The sequence below is a fragment of the Cololabis saira genome, chromosome 21, assembly GCF_033807715.1.
Source record: "Cololabis saira isolate AMF1-May2022 chromosome 21, fColSai1.1, whole genome shotgun sequence".
Taxonomy (NCBI): Eukaryota; Metazoa; Chordata; class Actinopteri; order Beloniformes; family Belonidae; genus Cololabis; species Cololabis saira.
Genome location: NC_084607.1, coordinates 9,668,665 through 9,690,502, shown reverse-complemented (window position 1 = coordinate 9,690,502; position 21,838 = coordinate 9,668,665). Strand labels below are relative to the sequence as shown.

Sequence of the window (21,838 nt, the reverse complement as noted above, 5' to 3'; positions counted from 1 at the left end):
TTGCTGCAAAAGAAATCATCACGCCTCCACTGCCATGAGATGCTTTTGATAATTTGCTTTGGTTCTCATCCGATATGTTACAGTGCTTTATGGCTGACAAAGCCCCACTTTGCTCTTGTCTGGTCAGATGACATTGTTCCAGATGTGTTGTGGTTTGTTCATGTGCTACATTACAAAGCTAAACTGTGCTGAAGTGGATGTTTTTTGTTTTTCTTTAAGAGAGAAGATCCTTTATCTTGGCAGCCCCTCTGGATAAGTCATACTTATACATTCCTTGTGATTTTATTGTCATGAAACTTTATATTATCTCAGGCATGTAGAGTCTGAATTGCAGCATTTTTATTTATTTATTTTTAATGAAAACACATTTTCCCTGAGCATTGCACAATCTCCCTTTGCAGCGAACTTACAGGGATGTCTTGTAAAATGTAGTCGTCTTCCGTTTGTTAATACTCTTCCTCACCGTAGAATGTTGACCTCTATTATGTAGAGATATCCTCTATTATTATTATTATTATTATGTAGAGATAACTTTTCCAAGGGCCTTATTAGCACCTTTCATCCTTGGGATAACATACAACTGAATGCACCAGACCAGCAAACTGCAAAACGACTGCTTTTACTTGATCGGTTAATCAGCTATATTTGATCATCATCCTCTGGCTGCTCCTCGCCCACTTTATTACCGCAGACGCAGTCAGAGTACACTGGCTGTTTCATATTTCATTGCATCTTTGGCTTTGCTTTCATTGAACAAATATTTACACTTTTCAATATGTCCCTCTGAAGTTTGTACTTAAGACCTGGAGAGGATAAGAATTATTAGGTCTTGATAATTTTTAAGAGGGTGTACTTTCTGTAAAATGACAGCATAGAGAGCCAAGAGAATTTAGTGTTTCTGCCTGTTCCACACATGCTGTGTGGCGGGCCTTAAAGAGATCAGGTGACAGTGAATCATATTTTGCAGACATGTAATGAATGGTTAACGGTATCGAGTGGAGGACCGTACAAGATCGTGGGTGCGGCCCGCTGAAAACTCGACACAAAGTGTGTCCCGTTTACTCCCAGATGAGGTCATCAATCAGGGCTATAATGCAAGGTGGTCTGACAACTGCTAATTTAGGGGTAGGGCTGGGGGGTTAGGTCGACGGAGGATATGATCGAGCTGCGAAGAAAACTGAGCAGAAAGTAAACGACCCCGCGTGTCTCATTTTCTGTCCTCTGCCTCCAGCCTCTCACAGACGCTCCCGTCGAGGTCTTATCAACGCATTTGTCTGGGGAAGTTAGAGTTCCCATCCATTTTTACACCATGTTTTCCTTAATAGTCACCTGATCCCTGAAGAGCTTTGCTTGTTCTGTTTCCCCGTAGGCCTCCTGGAGAAAAGCTGTAACCAAAGACCTCTGACTTACCACAGTCGAGCTTTAACCTGCAGAGACTCCCCAAACCCCCATGATCAGACAACACTCGCCTTGTTACTGGCTGGGAACTAATGAGGAAGGGACATGGTGAAGTGGGTTTCACTGCGGCATGACTCTGCATGAACAGGTAAAATCTATAAATGAAGTCGAACATCTGTTTGGTCACAATTCCCTATTAAAAGGTTGTCAATTTGTGGGAGGCTTTAAATATAAACTCTCTTCAGCAGATGGGAGGCTAATGGTTTCCAAATGGCCATCGCACAATCTCTTTTGTAACCGTACCAATAAAACATTTTCATGATACAGATGTGTTACACGTAGTGCGATTTCACCGTGGCACATGAAAACGTGTGTGCATGAGATACCCGTGGAAACTCCTCCGCCACCGACTCACTGATGCCTTGTCTCATCTGAAAATTACAATTATTAGCCCCAATGTTTTTCTACCTGAAAGAAAAACAGGGAATTTGCAAGCTAGGAAGGCCCATCCAGCAAACCCACAGCCAAGCAGCGCCAACTGACGGCTGGGAAATCCTATTATTACATGACGGATTGGGAAAATTTGCAGAGGCAGCTGTACTTGTCGTTACTCAGCCCATGTGGATCTACTCACATCTTTATGGACGCCCTCTTACTAAATTGTATCATGTCGGACTCCGGTATTTCTTTCCTTCGTCTCTGGTTTCGCACTTCTCTTTGCACAGCAACGATCTTGCACTGGTTTCGAGCAGCTCCACGTTTCTGCTGACAGGAGAGACAAATCTGCTGGGTAAAGCAAGTTGGCGCACTGTATTGATGTCTGTGAGGGCTTGTATGAGCAAAAGGGATGCTGTCCTCTGTGACGGTAAATACCCTGAGGTCCCATCGACATCACATTGGATATACAGTTATGTTGTGCTCATAGAGAGTCAATACAACTGCATTATTGTGCTTAGTGCTACAAGGAGTAGCTAAATGGATACTTGTCAGTGTTATGGCACTGAAACGATAGAGAAACGTGCTGCCGGCTCCACAGAACACATTTATTTTAGAGTGAAAAGTGACAGCAGGAATGTATTTCACAACACTTGCGTTATAGAGAGTTCCACCCTGGAAAAAATATTGATGTCCATCAGAAGTGTCACAAGCACCCTTAACTGGTTAAGGTAAATGGTTGGTCCAAAGCGCTCACTTACAAGAACGGGTGTTTTGGCAAGATAGGAAGAAGAAAGCCACAAAAGCTGAAGATTGAACCAAATACTTGGTTTAGCTTTACTATTTCTTTTTTACTTTCAAAGAGAACCTTCTTAAAGAAATGGACTATTATTTTAAGAAGGTGCTCTTTGAAAAAAAAAAAAAAAAAAAAAACTAAACTCCTGCTCGTCTACAGTTTGTTAGGGAGCACATGCACAAACCAGAATATTCAGTGGAGAATTACATCAAAAAAGAGAAACATTCTTAAATGAGAAATGCTGTGTTTGAAAAAGGAGGAAAGGAAGACAGACAAAAACACTGCAAAACAGGGTGATGATGTCATTCTTCATGAACTGTTGGCGCTCATAGAAACCAAAACGTTTGAACCTATATATAACTTTTAATTATAAATAAACATGGACATGTGTCCCGGACATGAATCTTAATACTAACGCAAGTGTTACCAACAACGGCTGAAGGAGAAATATGATGAATATTTGGATTTACAAAGTCAACGTTTTGACCTTGATATTACAGAAGTATCACTAAATGGGCCGAAGCAGCTTGAGTGAGGAAACGTCAAGACCTCTGCAACTGCTGAGGTACGTGAAAACATTTCTTCCAAAGCGGATGTTCCCAACTTTCACCGCATCGATGTTGCTCAAAAGAACTACGTGGAACACAGACAAACCTACAAACAAAAGGTTCCCATTTTTTCCACAGAAATAATTACATCTGATGGTAATAGAAAAACATAAAAGGATTCAGATTTGCAAGCAAAGTCGAGCATGTGAGGCCTTCTGCAGGATTAAGAAGTCCTACATTGTGACGCCTGGAGCCTTACTGCCAGAAGAGCACCTGAATCGTTGTTTTCAAATGTCAGAGGAATAATACAAGCGTAGAGTAGAGCTACTGGGACTGACCGGGCTATTTAATTGGACTTCTCTTCTTGCCCAAACATCCAAGTAGAAATAGATTTATGCACTGTAGTAGGAGTTGCTGTTACACTTCTCTCAGCTTGTTAGCATCATGCTCCCCTCCTGGCCATTCAGATTAGACACCAAAACAACTGACAAAACGATTCATGTGGCAACAAAGTGGTGCCGTATTGAGCACTGAAGAGGATGCACCATATTGTTTTCACCTGTATATAATACATGAAACAAGGGTGGGTAATTATCCCAATCAAACATACTCAAATATTAGAAATATTCTGTCTGACATACTAAATTAATCAGACCAGCTTCACTCACTCTACAATAGACATCTTTTCATTTTTGTACATATATTTACACATCCTATGAATCTGTCCTGTCATAGTTCCAGCCATTTAAAGTTCATTTATATTCAGTGCAAACTTCAATAACATTACTGTATGTGCTAAGAGAAACATAATGCCCCACTAATGCACAACATCACGATAATGGTGATATGTCACTGTCTGCTTTTAAATGTGTCTGCGTGGAGATGGCTGGCTTAATGTACTGAAGAGTCACATTGTCCAGCGAGGGCTTCAGGGCCAGATTTTTACGGCAGGTCTCAGCAACATGAAAAATGATGCGACTCATTTATGAGTGGCTCTGCTGAAAGAAGTGAGTTAATGCATCAGACAGCCGGGGGCAGATCAAAAACAAAGACCTGGGTCCCCGTCTGCAGGGCTGTCCACGAAAGTGGTCATATCCATTATAAATGCCACCCTCCAGATATCACTCACACATATCACATCTTTAGATAGCTCCCATCTCTGAGCTGTGTTGAAGACATCAATGCAAATAGCACACTGATGTGTTGAGATGAAAGCACAGAGCTCTCCATTTCTATCTATAATGAGCTCAATGATGGCAAAGTTAAGAACGTTATCCATCTAAACAACCCTCTCTGTTTGGCATCATTCAGCTGTTTATTACTCTGGATCTATAGATAGGACAGGAAGGTCAGCGAGGATTTAGAGTCATACATTTCAGGTGTCTAAATACATAACACTAACTATGCGCTTATGTTTTTCTCAATAATAATATCCAGCATGTAGCATGTGTTGCACATTTATGTGATTCTCTGCGGTTCAAAGGTCTCTGCACGCTGCTGTCATGACGGCTGATGCCTTCTGCAGCTTGCAGACAGCAGATGCCGTCCTCTGCGTGGTGCCTTCGGTATGGGGCATGAGCTCCTCTTCACCTCCCTCCATCAACTGACACTATCCATGAGTCACATTCCGGTTTGAAGCAAACATTATCCAGGTCTGCAGGGAACTCTGTTCAGTCATCGGAAAAGTACACCTTCTTTCGATTTTCACATATAAGGACATGGAGACAGGAGAGTCACACGGGTCTCACCAGCTCTTAAACTCAGGTAAACAACTTCAGAGGAAGCATACATGAAGTGTGCCGTTGTTTAACGCGGTCTGAGACTAAATATAGTAGAGAAAAGGCGTTTTCTAATGAGCGTGTAGAACCACATCTAGGAGCAGTAACAGTTATTGTGACGTTTTCTCACATTTTGGAGGAACTTAAGCATTACTTTTAATGCATTTGTTATATTTCTGTGTGTTTATACTGCTGTTTGTTGAGTGAATTAGCCAGGACTTCCTAAAAAAAAGAAAATTTTCATCTCAACAGAAACTTCCTGTGTAAATAAAAGGTAATGTAAATAATATTTTGGGGCATTATTTTATGCACAGCACTCTTAAACCCCACCTGACTTACTGGACTTTGACTAAACCATTGCAAAACCATGATTATTTTCTTTCTCGGACATTCTGTTGTAGATTTTCCGATGTGCTTGACATCATTGACCCGTTATGACCCCGTTCCAGCTTCCAGCCCCCAACTCCGTTGACCGTCTTGGACAGATGGTTTCTTGGACTTGAGACTACGCTGGTATACTGAGGACTTCATGGTCAGTTCAAAGACTGCAGGGTGCCCAGGTCCCGCGGCAGCAAAACAAGCCCCATCAACACATCATTGCTTTGTTTGGTTTCCCCCCACATGATGCCGTGCATTAGGGTTAAACGTTTCCACTTTGGTGTTATTGGTCCAAAAGGACATTTTTCAGTATGCAGCATTTGTTGTAACTAGTTAAAAATATCTACCATTTTTAAACATCAGCATTTTACGACGGAGTATTAGGGCCAAACTAAGACAAAAAAAAATGGAAATGACGAGAATAAAGTCATCATAATATGAGAATAAAGTCATAAAATTACGAGAATAAAGTCATAATATTACGAGAATAAAATCGTAATATTTTGAGAATAAAGTCGTAATATTTTGAGAATAAAGTCGTAATATTACGAGAATAAAGTCGTAATATTAAATATATTATAAATATATAAATATAACTTCACAAGATGCTCAATATTCCTCATTTTAACACAGGGAGAAGACTGCTCTTCCTGTTAGAGTTCTCATAAATTATATTCTCATAATATTACGACTTTATTCTCATAAATTACGACTTTATTCTCATAAATTACGACTTTATTCTCATAAATTACGACTTTATTCTCGTAATGTTACGACTTTATTCTCGTAATGTTACGACTTTATTCTCGTAATGTTACGACTTTATTCTCGTAATGTTACGACTTTATTCTCGTAATATTACGACTTTATTCTCCTAATATTACGACTTTATTCTATTATGACTTTATTCCCGTAATTTTACGACTTTATTCTCATTATATTATGACTTTATTCTCATAATTTCCCGTTTTTTTGTCTTAGTTTGGCCCTAATACTCCGTCGTAGCATTCAGATACTCATTGGAGATTAGTTACACTGTAACCAATTGCTGTAAATTTACAGCCAATTTCCAACAATAAAATACTGTTTTCATGTTTAACAGTTTGGTAGTGTAGTTAGCAATGCATTGTGGGATTCCTAACTTGGAGCAATGGGACAGAGGCCGTAAACGGTATGCTGATGTTTTAAATTACAGGACATTAGAGTATTTTTTGGAAAACTTCAGGACATTACAGTATTTTTTGGAAATCCCCCAGAAGAGGACGGCAGGTGCTACACGCAGCACGGACATGTGCTTCACATCGTCGGACTTCATCTCCATCATTCCAGTCTTGCATCTACAAACTTAAACGGTACGTGCATTAAAATCGTATTTTATTTGCCAGTAGGTAGGAAATCTCATTTATATTGCCGAGAATGTTTGATGTAGCTCAGGAGTTTGTCTCGCCATCAGTGAGGGTTAGATTTGAATAGGCTAGCCGAAACAATATTAAGCTACAGTAAAGTTACTTTTCGGGTTTTTATTGTTGTTTAATCTTGGTAACATTAATATATCTGAACGTCTGCATGCGAGGAGCAACACTTAAACACGGTGTGAGAGGCCGACGTCGGCTGATGGAGCTCAGGTTAGCAGGAAAATACCACGAGGCTGCTGGAATAATATCTTTTTATATCTTGTAAAATCGTGAGTTAACGGAATTAAGCTCGTTCGGATAAAAACATTTGAACCCTCAAGGCTTATGATAGTGTTGTATTTTTCCGTTAAAGACTTAAAGTTTGTGTGAAGATATTGGCTTGATCTGGACTCCTTAATTGTAAATGCTTTTTTTTTCTGTCACTGCGCGTTTCACAAATTACTTCTAACTTTGTATATGATTTGTCAAACGGTTTTGCATCATATGTGGCTTTTCTTTCATAATCTTAACATTATAACTCAGTGAAGGTTAAATATTTCATCGTGAAGACTTATACAGTGGCACTAAAAAGCAGCCAGAAATTATTTTCTATGTTCCCTGACATATTTTACTGTTATCAAGTTCGTTGAACTTTAAGAATCCATGTTCTACTCTTGCAGAGAGACATCAGCTTCTGCAGGCATTTCTGAGTGCTGGTACCTTCTTCCCTCCAGCTGTTTCAGTGGAGAGAGGCACACAGTTTTTCTTAGATTACTACAATGACTACCGTACGTTCACATGCAGTCAAAATTCGGGTTATTACTAATATTCGGGTTTTAAAAGGGTTATTGAGTGCATTTAAACGCAGTAAATGATGTAATCAGAGAGGCAGTTGCACATCACAATTTTGAGTCCACAAACACTCAGATAGCCAATGAAGTGAATGGGACCAAATACAAAAAGAACATGCTTATTGTGCTTGATGATGATGATGATGACAGGCTTGTTACTGGAAAAATCAAAGTGGTTCTCGTTAAGGATTCAGCAGTATATTTTATTGCTGAAAAGTATCAAGCCTCACACTGATGCAGAGAAGCTACTGCTGTATTAATCAGGAGAATCTGCTAGATTACTATCCCTTGCCTGAGTACACTGTCCATGGCACACAACTGATAATTCTTCACCATTCTTTCCCTCTTTTCCAGAATGATGGTGGATTTGAGTGAAGAAATCAAAGAGATCATCTGCAAGATCTTGCCAAATCTGTCTGAAGAGACTCAGCGGCAAATAATATCGAAACTTCAGAGTTCCGGCTTGGAGTCAAAAGAAGACTTAAAATATGTCCAGCAGGAAGACATTGCTGATCTGCTACCTGTTATCCAGTGCCGGAAACTCCTGGATGCATTCAAATTAGGTAATGTATGGCTAATTTATTGTGGCATTCAAGTGGGGATGGACTAATACTTAAAAATCTTGTATCAGGCTGATGCCACAGTAACATAGGGTACAGGTATAGGAAATGACCATAATCTAAATTAATCTAGTTTTTTTGTTTGTTTTTTAGAAACTGAGACAGTTATATTACATTTACAAGCCACTCCAACTTCGTCATCTCTGAGCAGTAATCGGTCGGCGTCTGAGTCTTCATTACCATCTTTATGCACTACGCCTCATTCTACCCCATCACGGCTATCGGCCATTGCATCGTGTTCAACCCAGGCAAGAAACAGCGATCCAAGCAACAGACCTTCCACATCTCAGATACTGAAAACATGGCCAGAAACCTTCCAGGTCCCCTGGGAAAAAATGCCACAGGAAATTCGTTCTGCTATTACAGATGGAAAGAGACCTAATCCAGTGGCGCGACGCCAGATGGTACGAGTACTCACAGATGAAATGAGAAGGTGTGAAGCTAACCCCACTCGTGCCCAGTGTCTAACTGTAGTTCGAAATATCATCAGACAGTACCCAAAGAGTTTTGCTGATATGACTCCAGATGGGTCACTTCTGGCTGGAGGTTACACATCACTTTTGCTTCAACTGAAAAACCGCATTGAGAATGTGAACCGTAATGGAAGCTTTTCAAACCACCGATCCTCTACATACAAGAGGGGTCCAACTGACACCTATGGATGTACAAGATTTCAGCCAGAGCTCCCCCCAGAAGAAACTGATGAGACTCTAGAGCAGCACCGGCAGAGACTGGAGGAGGTTTACAGACAGGAGGGTGCAGGTGGAGCAGAAAGAGCCGACGTTAAACATCTAATGGAGCTCACATTCTCTCTACAACGTAGCCACATAAATACACTTCCATCACCTGACATTGAAGATTTAAAAAGCAAATGGCCTTTTCTTTTCACACTAAGATTTATATACGCACATTTTGAGTTGCTCACAGACATCAATGTGCTTCGTAGCTTGGAACTCAGTATGGAGGAATGTGGAAAAGCCATCACACAATACTTCAGGGAAAAACCTACTAACAAAGATGTCAAGGATGTCATCTCTAATGGTGAAGATAATGTGGCACTTCGTGTTGTTCAGCTGCTCATGGCACACTTTGGAGAGGACCTAACCGGGCTGGTCCTTCTTGCAGATGTGAGTTTTCGTCTTTATTTCTAACCCTGTGTTTTAAAGAGTGACTCACTGGAGACAATTTATCAGTACCTGTTAACATGCTTTAATGTGTAAAATTGTTACCTTTTAAATTTGATTGCAATCTGTTTGACTGTAGGTACATCAGAAGCCTACTTAATTCACCTCTAGGTTACTCTCACCTAGTGTTTACTAATGATTTGCCTTTTTATAATTTTTCTTAAAAATCTTGTATGTATGTATTTGTTCCCTACAGGTTTCTGCCACTGCAGCTGACGTCGAGACAACTCTCAGTCCTCCTGCAAGTCCTCGCCTAATACTTCATGGTATAAATTTAATTTAGAGTCATTGATAGGCACATTTTGCATATCATCTTGAGTTTACAAATGTAAATGAGATGCATTCTCGTGTTGCTATGACGTGAAGTTTCAGGTGCAGCAGGGAAAGTCGTGGTTGGAGGTTGGAGGATCACCCTGGAGGGCCGTGTCATCTCTGAGTGCATCACACCAACATTTGTAACGGGACTTGCTGCTGTATTTGCAATCTACTATATATTCAACCTTCAGTATCAAGATGAGGCAGCTTGTACTCTGGAATTCATTCAGAGGTAAGAACCCCATCATTCCTTGTCATCATTCTATTGTTACAACTAAATTAATGTGTTTGTATTTTTTAGCATAAAATGGTATTGGTACATTTGAAGCCACAACACACACACACTGGGTGTTTTATTGGACTAAGGTTTTATTATAATTCCGTTTGATGTCACTTTGTCATCCGGGTCCACTCTATTTGTGCAATGAAGAAGACAAAAAAAACAATTGATTGAATTTAATTGAATGTACACAAAACAGTATGTCATTGCAACCCCACTCTGATCTTAGACTATTTTGATTTCAGGCGCTTCATTGGTATAAATCCAGAGAGAGGGACAAAGGCTAAAAGGGGCAAGGTTGTCTCCAAGAAGAAAGGTGTGATCGTCCACAAGAAGTTTTCTGCAGTCAACACACACGTTTCCACGCTACTGAAGAAACTTCTTGATTTTGAATGGGACTTCATATAGAACTGTGAGTTCTCTTTAATCTTGCTCTCCGTCCATGGGTTGTTTTGACAGTCTGGCATTGACACATTAAGCTGCAAGAGAACTAGTAATATTAGCTTTATAAACATTAGCTTGGCTGGTATATTGTACATGATCTTGATCTTGTCCTGATTCTGTGGTATTTGTTTGTTATTGTTTGACAGTGGCAACACTGCTGCAGAGAGGAACAGCGGCTTCAGCGGTCATCTCTCCTGGATCTCCTGGCACAATATTTTAATCCGGACCGTTCACACCCACACAGACTTCCACTGACTGGAGCTACAGTAAGATGTGAGAACACAAGCCTACCTCACAGGACTATTTAAGAAGAAATTGCAAGTCTAGCTTGCATTGACACAGGTGCCTACCTCATAGTTGCTTGCCTAAATGTTGTTTTTGACCAGCTGTTCAAAATGGCCTTAATGCACTTTTTACAAAATGTTCTTATGTGTTTTCCAAATGTTGCCAATTATGCATATTCTGCATTTTCACAGTACATAGCAGATTACATAATGTAATTTTTTTAAGTTAAATTTTTTTGAAAATTTTAATCTAACTCACAGGACTATTTTAAAAGGAAAAACACAAGCCTGTGGCAGTTTTCTTTTCAAAATGTGTCAATAATGCTTTTTTGCTGAGTGTTCTTACTTATGGAATCAAAAAGGTTTTAATGTTCCTACTTTGAAAACATTCTTAATAGTGTAGCTTTCCAAATATTGATACTAGGGTGGCCGACAAGGGCCAAACGCACCGCAACGGCCTAATGCGTCTCAGTTAAGGAAAACGGCAGAAACTATTCAAATTCACAAACTCAAACACAAGTCTAAACGAGGTACAAAAAGAGGAACGTGGTGCAAATGAAAAAAACATGCTGCAAAAAACAAAGACAAATGCAGCATCATCAATCGCACTGCAAATAGAGAAACGATGCAAAGCACAAAACAAGAAACCATCTTCAAAAGAAAAACGCTTCATAAACCAGTCACTACAACCGGAAGTGCTCCAAACCTGCAGGTGGAGCAGCTGACTGAACCACAGTGTTTACATCCATGGTTTAAACATACGGTAATGTGATTTTTATCTGACTATATATATATATACGATGTTTATATCACTGTACAACGCTGTACATTGTATCGTCTGGTGTAAAATATAATAAAGAAACGTCTCGTAATGTACAGCGAGACGAGACGTTTCTTTATTATATTTTACACCAGACGATACAATGTACAGTGACATAAACATCGTATATAAATATAGTCAGATAGAAATCACATTAGCGTTCCCGCTGTATGTTTAAACCATGGATGTAAACACTGTGGTTCAGTCAGAGCGCCCCCTGCAGGTTTGGAGCACTTCCGGTTGCAGTGACCGGTTATGAAGCGTTTTTCTTTTGAAGATGGTTTCTTGTTTTATATCGTTTTGTGCTTTGCATCGTTTCTCTATTTGCAGCTCATTTGATGATGCTGCATTTGTCTTTGTTTTTTTGCAGCACGTTTTTTCATTTGCACCACGTTCCTCTTTTTGTACCCCGTTTTGAGTTTGTGAATTTGAATCGTTTCTGTAATTGAAAGCGTTTTCCTTAACTGAGACGCATAAGGCTGTTGCAGTGCGTTTGGCCCTTGTCGCACACCCTATGATAATGTGTTTCAAAATTCTCTTACTGTTCTATATTGTTGCTGGCAGCAGATGGTTCATTGCAGTAAATTCTGAGATTGTATTTTAAATGTATTTAAATTGTTGCAAAGACATAAGCATATATACCTCACAGAATAGGTTAAACTTATCGTTCCTCAGAATTTGTTGCCTGGGTCTTTTTCTTAGACCTGTTGTGTTATTCAAGGTAATGCTCAAGTTTGGTAAGATAAATAACTTAAGAAAATTGTTCAAACTAATGTCTTAAATAGACAATGCTGAATAATGTTGTCATGGGTTAGGTATGAGTAAGTGTTAGGGACAATCTCTGAAAAACAATTTAAGAATTTAAGTTTATAGCCAGTCTAAAGCAGACACTACTAGGCTGTTTACTACTCGAAATCTCAGCATCCTCCAACAGGGTTAATTTTCTTTTTTTTCCAATTTTTGAAAGTTGCAGTATTTATGTTGATATTGCTTTTTGAAATAAATAATTTTGAGTCTGATTTTAAGTTTGTATTGCTTATTTTGCACAATATTCACAATAATGCATATCTTAAGCAATTGTCTATAGCCCTAAGAGTAATGAGGTTCTAATATTGATTTCATTTAGGACTGATATTTTAGGAAACTGCTACATTGAGTTATTGTTTTATATACTGTGCCTGACTACAGTAAACTTTGAGAAGATAAAGTAACAACCTAAGCAGAATATTATTGTAATTTCCAAATAGTCACAGAACTATGCTGTATTTATTATTTTACTGTATTACACTGTGAAATAATTTAACAGTGTGAATACAGTAAAATTACAGTATATTGCTGGCATCCCTGCCGCCAGCTATTTACAGTAAATGATAGAAATACAGAAATATACTGTATTTATGGTTTACAGACTACTACTGTAAAATCATTCTACGGATGATACCGTAAAAATTACGGTATATTGCTGGCGTCTGTGCTGCCAGCTCTTTACCGTAATTTTACGGGAAAATTTTTTACAGTGTAGGCTTGGGTATTAAAATTGCCTATCCCAAATGTAGTTTTTTTATTGGGACACTTGTAAGTTTCTGTTGATGTAACTAACTATTTGCAGTTTCTAGAGGGGAGAGAGTGACTTTCTTTAGCTTTGTCTTTATATTTTTACATGAACTAAAAGTTACAAAACAAGCTGAAAGAGGGGAAAAAACCCCAAAAGAATCTACTCAGAAAAGTCACTGACCATGGCGGCCAAATATTACCTGCCCTGCACGATGCTGTTAATGGTCTGCTGTTATTACCGGAAACCCGTGGAGGTCTTTAGTCCATCCATGGCTGCAAGCAGCCATGTAAATGTATCCAAGTGACGTTGGGAAAAAAAGTATTTTCCTTCAGTGTTTGGTTTCGTTTTTCTCTTAACACCATAATAGACACAGTAAAACCTCTCTTCTTCAAAGGTGGAACACTCTGAACTTGCCTGGATGTAATTTCAAGTGAAATAGTTTCCGAATCATAAACTTAAAATCTGTCTGAAAACACTGGCGACGTCAGAGGCGCCCAAAGCTGCCACCTAACCACAAGCCTTTTAACTGGTTTGGAGGTAAGGGAACAGTCTGATCTCACAAACAGCTCCTTAGAAAAACTATTTACAAGACCCTATCTGAAAGGAGGGGCAGCAGTTACTAATAGTAGGCTATCACTTTATATCTATTTTTTTGTGCATTAAATCTCAATACACTCACTACTTATTTTCTTGCAGCCATTTTCTTATTCTTCCCATTGATCTTCCATACAAATGTGGATATGCGATCTAGTGCATTAACCTTCCACATCTAACGAGTCAGTATAATTTTAGATTATTTTAGATTAGTAAATAGCCAGTAAGATCTGGTAAGGTCTGGTAAGGCGCTTCACACGGGCACAGGGGACCACCGTGCGTTTCCTGGCGTGTGAGCTCATACAGACTAAAGGTCACACCATCTTGAAAGTTAGTTGACATGAAACTGGCAGACAATACCTGTCTGTAGTGTTTTGAAAGTTAAAACAGCAGTGTTTGTCTGGATGGACTGACATGAGAAGGAAACCCCACAGCAGGTGTTTCAGCTCCGGCTGAAACCAAACCAAGTCAGGTGTCGACCACAGACGTACCAGAACTGTGAGAACTCTAAAGTCCTGCTGGCACCCGTGTTATTTGGAAGCTGTCCACACTGATTACACAGAACGAACATGCACCGACTGTCAGCTTCTTAACAAAACCCATGCTGAATGATGAGAAAGCCTGCAATCATTTTCAAGTGGCTTGCCCTCATCCGTGCCTTTGTTTTCATTTCCCGCTTTCCCTTGATCGTCATTCTAAACCCGCTTATCTTTACTCCATTTTAACATCGCAGACTTTATTCCACTTCGACACAAATAACACGCCGAAGTACGCGTTTACAAACATCAGCCGTCATGTCTCGTCTGCATCATTAAGTTGGAAAATGTAATGCATCTCATAGTGCCTGTTATGCAGGAACCATCCCCACGTTGTGCTTTATTTACACGGCAGCATGGAGGCTGGAAGTTATTTTCTCAGTGCAGACCTGCTTTCAGCCCTGCAGAAAGGGAGATGCACTGGTGTGGAATAGAGAGCTTTTTAAAAGCCTGTGAATAAAAGCTTTGACATCGCCTCTGCCCTGCATCTCTGCAGCCGGTCCCATCTTCCTTTCCCTCCAGCCGCCCTCACGCCGCTGTTTCTACCAGACCATGTTGAGATGCACCGAACACAATTAAGCCCGATGTAATGAAATCACACGGCTCTGGTTAATGGAGACGCTAGTGAACGGGGTCAGCGAGTGTGTGTGCGCAGCAAACCGAGGCAGCTGTCTGACCTCGCTTTTGTTTCCGAGAGGACCCACAGCCTTGTCTTTCTCAATAAAACTGTAGATTATGCACTGAAGATCAGCATCTTTGCTTAAAACCTAATAAAATGTTCCACTTCGATTTGTCATTGCATCAGTACAAGGTATTTATTTGACAGAGATACTGCTGTGGACCGGAGCGTCTCTAAGCAACATTTTCTTGACTAACCTCATAAAAATAGTAGGATGTGCAGTCCGGCTAATTGAAATGACGACGTAATTAAATCTAATGCTTCGGCAAGAAAGGGAGCTAGCAAATGACTTTGTGTTTAGTTTCCTCTGCTGTTCTTACTGAATTTGTAAGTTATTTTTCAACACCACATTTTGCAGATGTAGTTTTAGGACAGCCTACTAAAAAACACATTATACTGAGCCTAATGGATCATTACACTCCACCAGACCTGCAGCAACACCTCGGCGCAGAATCAAATAGATTAAATACTCATTGACATTTAATTCTTGGATCACATCACGGAAAACTGGTGACCCCTGATTGTTGCAGCATGAGTCATACTGCTGTCTATTTATACTCGGGGCTGTAGATGTCAAGACCTTACACGCAGGGTGGAGCGATGCCTGGAATCGGGAGTCGAGCCTCCACCTCAGGACATTCAGGTGACTCTTGAACACAGCGGTCCTGAGCAGTAAATCAGCCAGATAATGAAAGAAAGGCTCATACAAGCAGCAGCATAGAGCACAAGAGTGGATTAATGAAGCAAATGGGGTGAACATTTCTCAGGTGCTGATGATTAAATTTAGAACCGCGGCGCAAACACATGACAAATGGCAGCACTGGTTTGCCCCATTCTTAGAGTTTATGTCGAATTGGCTGTTGTTTTCACAAACCTAAGTGACATCAAGCCGAGCAGCAGACGGACCAGGCTGACGGTTGGTTATCACATCCTCTGGGGTATCAATCATTTAACTGGCTGCCCTGGAGGTGGGCAAGGCTCCTCACATGCATGCACTGAGGCTTTTTAATCAAAAAACCTCCTGCACAAATTGCAGTGGGCTTCAAATGCCAAGATTAGATTACGGCTTTAATCTCCTGAAGCAGATGTAGCTCTTCCTGTCAGATCACACATGTATGGAAGTGTATAAGCCAGAGAAATATACAGTACAAACCAAGACGATGCTTGTGGGAAAAAAAAAAAGAGAGAAAGGTTATCACGTCTTCGACATAACAGACCAGATTGCTTTCCCAGTGGTTGTGCATCGAAATCCCTGCTGGAAATGATGCCACATTTTGATCTGCAGAGAAACTCACTCAGGTGCACACTCAACACAAATCCCTCCAACAGCCACTCTCCTCCAGAAGTTGGCCCCAGACCAACATTATTATTACAGTCCCTGCATTTAAGGCCTCACATATGGCTTCACCCGGGGATGATTTGTGTGTCTGGTCTTTCACAGATCATGAACTCCGAACACTCAAGCGATATAATTCAAGGAAGCTTTCAAAAACACTGACCTGCGGAGCCAACCTGGGACTCTTTGATCGCGGGAAACCTGAGAGGCTGTCAATCTGAGAGAGGACAGGGTTGTCATGAGACACTGTAAGTGACAAGAAAAAGGAAACATATGACACCTATTGCATGGTCGAGGTGTTTGGTTTGGGCGGGTCAGTCAAGAATCTGGAACCCCAGAAACTTCTGTAAAACTAGAGGGATAAACTTAATTAACGTATTTGCATTATTGTGAAAGATCCACACATATCTGGCATCCTAGGAGCCCTACACTAACCGCAAAATACATTTGCAAATGCATTTTGAGGCAGCTCTTGTATGCACTGTTGAAACTCATCTGTAGTCCATTAAACAGCCTGTTCGGAGGGCTACTTAGGTTTCACGGGGGGTTCTTCCGTCAGAGCTTGTTTGCTGTAAACTGATTGTTTAATTCTGAAAGAGAAGCAAATATTTTAAAAGTATTCCAAGTACATTACAGGCATCAACAGTGGAGACGGTGGCCACACATCCAGCAGGAAGATAAAGCAGATAAAAGGGTTGAAAAACAAATGATGTGAATTTAATCTCTCTGGTAGAAGCTCTTTGTTCTAGGAATCCAGGAAGCATAAACAGAGGAGTGAGAGATAAGTGAAAAAGGAGGAAAAAGAGAGGTGGAGGAAGAGGTAACATAAGATGAGGGACCACACGAGTGCAGGAGGGATGAGAGGATAGTGCACAGAGGATGCTTCTTTCCCTGGTGGAGGACTTTCCAGATTAATCACTGGGTGGATGAAACATCATCCTGTTTAAAACTAATGGGGAGGGAATTTATGGTAACACTTAAAGAACGAGATCAATAGGATCAGTGCTTCCAGAGAAGAGGAGAAGGAGCTGCCTGGCCCAACAGGTTCAGAGGAGTTTCACTGCGAGCAGGCCAACGATCAGAGGAAGAAAAGTACGGAGGTCAATACAGTTACTTGTCACTTTCACACAGCGGACTTGTCTCATAAAGTAAACGTGTAACTCCTTCAACGGTATTGAGGCGCCTAATTTTTCAGCTAAACCGTCTGAAAGCCTGAGCTCCACCGTTGTTCGATTGTGCTGATAATTTGTGCTTTTTTCAGGCTGATGCCACTTTCATTTCCAGTTTCCTCAGATCAACGACTCCGTGAAGCTGCTCCGTGCGCGAGGACGTGAGATGCACATTTTTTTCATAGCTTCTGATTCCCAGCATGACTTTTATTTTGCATTTTTAGTTGCATTTTTCATCCATATGTATACTTCATGTTTAGTATATTATTCACATGGTGCCTGCCAGCTAATACGCAAGAGTTTTTGTTTGCAGCAGCTGCTTTGTGTATATTTTAAGGCAGGCTATGATGTCGTCCTAACCGCAACCAGTTTTCAAATGCATGAACATAACCACAGAGCAAATCAAAGCACAAGTAAAAAGCTTAGTTTAAAACCAAAGTTTATAAAAAAGCAATAGATAGGACAAACTGGGGTCTCCCTGTTGACAGTCATGACGCCCACCAAAACCCTCCAGGCCACGAAAATTGAGCTCTTGCAGCAATCAAGCCCTCATATTTTGCAACACTCTCACAAACCTCCAAGAGACTGTTGAAAGGGAAAGTACTGATGGATGAGATTTAAAAACAGAAATCACTTTCACACAGGTCATGGTGTTATTCCCAACATCGGAGAAGCACGTTTCTTTCCAATGGACCGGGTCTTTAGTCAGAAAAACTCGTGAAATCACACAATATACCATATATCAGGTAAAGTATTACCAAATGTTGCAACCACTGCAGCACAAATAATCAGAAAAGCATGTTCAAATAGATTACTCGATGTCAAAAGCCGCTTTTGAGGAACATTCCGGTATTGGGAAACTTTATGAAAGCCACAGAAATGTCCAGGCAGCCAATACCGAGCAGAGAGAAAGTTACAGCCAGACTGTTTTCCCTTTTAAACGCTAAGTTTATGGAACTGGATTATAAAAGTGGCAGAGAGGTCTTTGGTAGAAACGGTTAAACTTCAGCTGAGGGCTGAACTTGCCAGGGGTCCGAGGAGAGCTTCCTTCCTAAATCTTTTTCTCATGACCCTGGACAGTACTTAAAAATGGAGCTACAAGCCTGATGAACTCTGTGGGGCGATACGACCATTAAAAACAGTTGGACAGGATGAGGTTGTTGACTTGTTTCAGAGAGGAACATGTTTCCTGGTTTTAAGCAATAATAATTCAAGGTGTTTCTCTTAATGTGCAGAATAAAATCTTTTTACGGCTGGCAGGCAGTGGACAGCTGTTTCTGAACACAAAGAAATTACACATGTCTTTCTTTTCTCTTCACTCTTTTCCCATCTTGATATTTTCTCTCCTTCTCTCTCCCCCCTTTACTTTGTCCCTGAACAAGATTCGTTATTGACATTATGGCGCAAATCCTGACGAAAAGTTGGGCTCTCATTCCAAAATAAACTGCTTCACTCTTCTTTTTTTTTACTCTCCTGAGGTATCAGCATGTACAAAGTCCTTTTGACATAATCCTCATGTTTTTTTTCTTCTTTTTTAGTGTGAGAAACTTAGAGCCAGGGACAAAACCCCCCCAAAAAACATCACTCAGTCCAGTGTTAGCGAGAAGGGGGCTAAGAAATCAGGCAGCTGTCAGACAAGACCCCCACTCTTTCTGAAATATCCATATCTTTATTCCTAAAAAAAAATGTTGGGTTTGTAATCTGCAGCTGCAGGCACGAAGAATCACATCCTTTCACCACTGTTTGAGCAAGCTGGAATCAGATTTGCATAATTACAAGGTCTTCTCTCTTGAGAGCACGGTGCAAAGCAAAGTTAGTTTTAAAAGAGAATGTCCCTGTACAATTTAAGCATTAAAGCTAATTATGGTTTGATTTGAACCAAAAATGTGGAGTCAGTGTGGGACCTTCAGACAGATTTTATATCGTACTCTTTGCTTCATTTGAGATCACCTGTTATGATGCAAAGACAACAAAAAAAGAGAGAAAACCACTAAAGTTTCTCATAACTGGCAATGAAATGTTGAGCTCATTCAAACAAAAAAAAGAAATATCCGATTCTGTTATCGTGGTAGACCATCACTGGTGCAACACATTTGGATGTCTCTCTTGCAGAAATGATTTTAATGGGTTCAGTTATTAAGGACTGCTGCGCTTTTTAAGAGTGCTGATAATGTAAAAGGAAACTTAATTTATGAGGTACTGTAGTTTGATGATAGGTTAATGCTTCCCATACGTAGAAATAGTAGAGTTAAAGTGTGGTCCCAGTGGGGCCGAGGCAGTTGAGATTTACTCTGAATGTGGAAACGCACAACATGTGCAGTATTTCAGCGTCAGTTACCTGTCGCTCTGCAGCGGGGCATGTGTTCGGCTTTAGTGTGGGAAGAGTGGGAGTTTCTGTCTGTCTCACTGAATGTGTTGAGCTCTGATGGAAGAAAAAGTGGCGACAGTGTTTAATCCCTTCGCGGCACAGGCCTGCTGTCCGCTTCACTGAACCTGCGGTAACAACAAATGAAATAAAATAAATAAACTAAAGGGATTGAATCAAAATAAAACTCTTAACCTTGCAAACGAGCGTGGAGACAAGCGTCTTGGGACTCGGGGAAACTGAGAAGTGGGGAGTGGAGTGAGTGCATGTGGAGGTGAAAACACTGGACTGGACACCAAGGTTACGATCGCATGAGTGGCATCTTGAGACGTATCCCACTCCTCCCCTGCAGTTCCTCCGGCGTTACTTTTCTCCATTATCGTCCCACAGATCCTTGGTTGTGTTTTGTAGAGCGTCGCGTCTAGCTGGAGGTACGGCAAGCCTGTTTTACTTTAAAAATCCAATCCTCATATTATGAGAGCTTGGGCCAGCCAGGGGCCACTCTGGGAAAGCCATTAAGAGGTGTGTGTGAGCCGAGCCAGCCGCCGCGGTTACAGTAGTGCGGGACTCTGTCTAATGACTGGAGTGGCCTCACTGCAGCGTAATGAAGCATGGGCTACTTAATCTTCAGCCTGACTTTACAAGGTGTCCTTTCAACCTCAGCGGAGGAGGGAGAAGTGTTAGTACAAAGACACATCCTTATAAAAGTACTGCATTTGACCGGCCGCACCAAGCTGAGCTGACGTCCCGCTGACGTGCAACACTCCACTCAGCTTGTAAGGTCAGACTCCTTGTGGCTTCATTACAAAAACGACTTTTTATGGTGGAATTGGATGGCGATAGTGATTGGAGGAATGGTACAGCAGAGAGGGCCGGAGTACGGTGGGTTTGGGGTGGGGGTTGCAATTAGCAAGTGAAAGACCACCGGGATGGTTGCAACCAAAGCTCTCAGTGGGATGGTGTCAGAATAACTCTGTTCTGTAACGATGAGTAAATGCAAGAGGCAGATTGTAATTTGAGTTGTGAAAACATGTTGGGGTGGCGAAGGAAATCTCATTGGCCGACTGGATCGTCAGTGTAAGCACTGAAAGGGTGGCTCGAAGAACTGATGAGCATGCAATCTAGAAAAATGCATTATTTAGAAAACACCCATGTACACAGCTGGTTCATGTTGGAGTCCCAGCTTGAGACCCTCTGCTTCGGATCATCCCTCTTTTCTTTTGCACTCCGCTTTCAAAATAAACTTTACTCCACCATGATGAATGTTAGATACTAATTTCAGCCTGCGTAAGGGAGGACAAGACTTCATTCAATCATCACAACCTCAAGAAAAAGATGGAAAAAAGCCATTGCATGCATACAAATCAGAAATCACATTAGCCTCATATTAACAGCAAGACTGGTGTTGTACAACAGACAGTGGATGACAGGAGTTGAAATTGTTGCTTTTTTCTCCATCTGATCAAGGTTGTTGATAAAGGTGGTTAGAGAAAGGTCTCTGGTTCTTCATGAAAGGGCTCCTTAAAGAAACGACTGCCGTCCACTTTAGATCTTTCACATCACCTGGTATTACTGTTTTCATTTTTGACAGCTGTAAAGAAGCTGCAACATTATAATTATTACTCAAAGACATTAATACGATTGCACCGGAGGCATATGGCAGATTAAGGTTTCGTTTCCTGTCATGTCTGCAGGCTGCATGGTGACCACTTCAAAGATGGAGAGAATTCCTTGTTTAATTTAGATGAACTACAGTGGCAGTGCTGCATTTAAAATCAAACTCACAGATGTGAATCATCTTGAATTATGATAACACTGATCCAGTCTCTACATTCACCAATAATAAACCAACCACATGTCTCCAGTCTGCCGATTTGGCTTCTGGAAATGGATACCTTGCTACTGCAATGTCTCTGGGAGCGATTACAATTAGAAAGTATTACTTTCTTCCTTGATGGAAAAAAGGACCTAAAAAACCTTTAGTCTCTGCATTGGAAGGTTGTCTTTATGATGCCCGTGCTGCTTATTTAACTAATCACTGTTTTTCCTATTATGGTAACCTTATCTAAAGTCAAATTC

The 21,838-nt window shown here is 40.7% G+C and overlaps 2 protein-coding genes across 2 annotated transcripts in view; both read left to right on the top strand.

The window, feature by feature from the left end:
* asb16 (ankyrin repeat and SOCS box containing 16) overlaps nucleotides 1-21,838 on the top strand; it is a 333,586-nt gene that overhangs the window by 144,965 nt on the left and 166,783 nt on the right. The gene's annotated exons all lie outside the window — the stretch shown is intronic.
* The window catches only part of LOC133422580 (uncharacterized), a 65,766-nt gene continuing 48,607 nt past the window's right edge, over nucleotides 4,680-21,838 (top strand). The window contains exons 1-2 of the mRNA XM_061712597.1: nucleotides 4,680-4,742; nucleotides 8,447-9,325. Coding sequence (XP_061568581.1) covers nucleotides 4,680-4,742; nucleotides 8,447-9,325 — 942 coding nt within the window. The remainder of the gene's footprint in view (nucleotides 4,743-8,446; nucleotides 9,326-21,838) is intronic.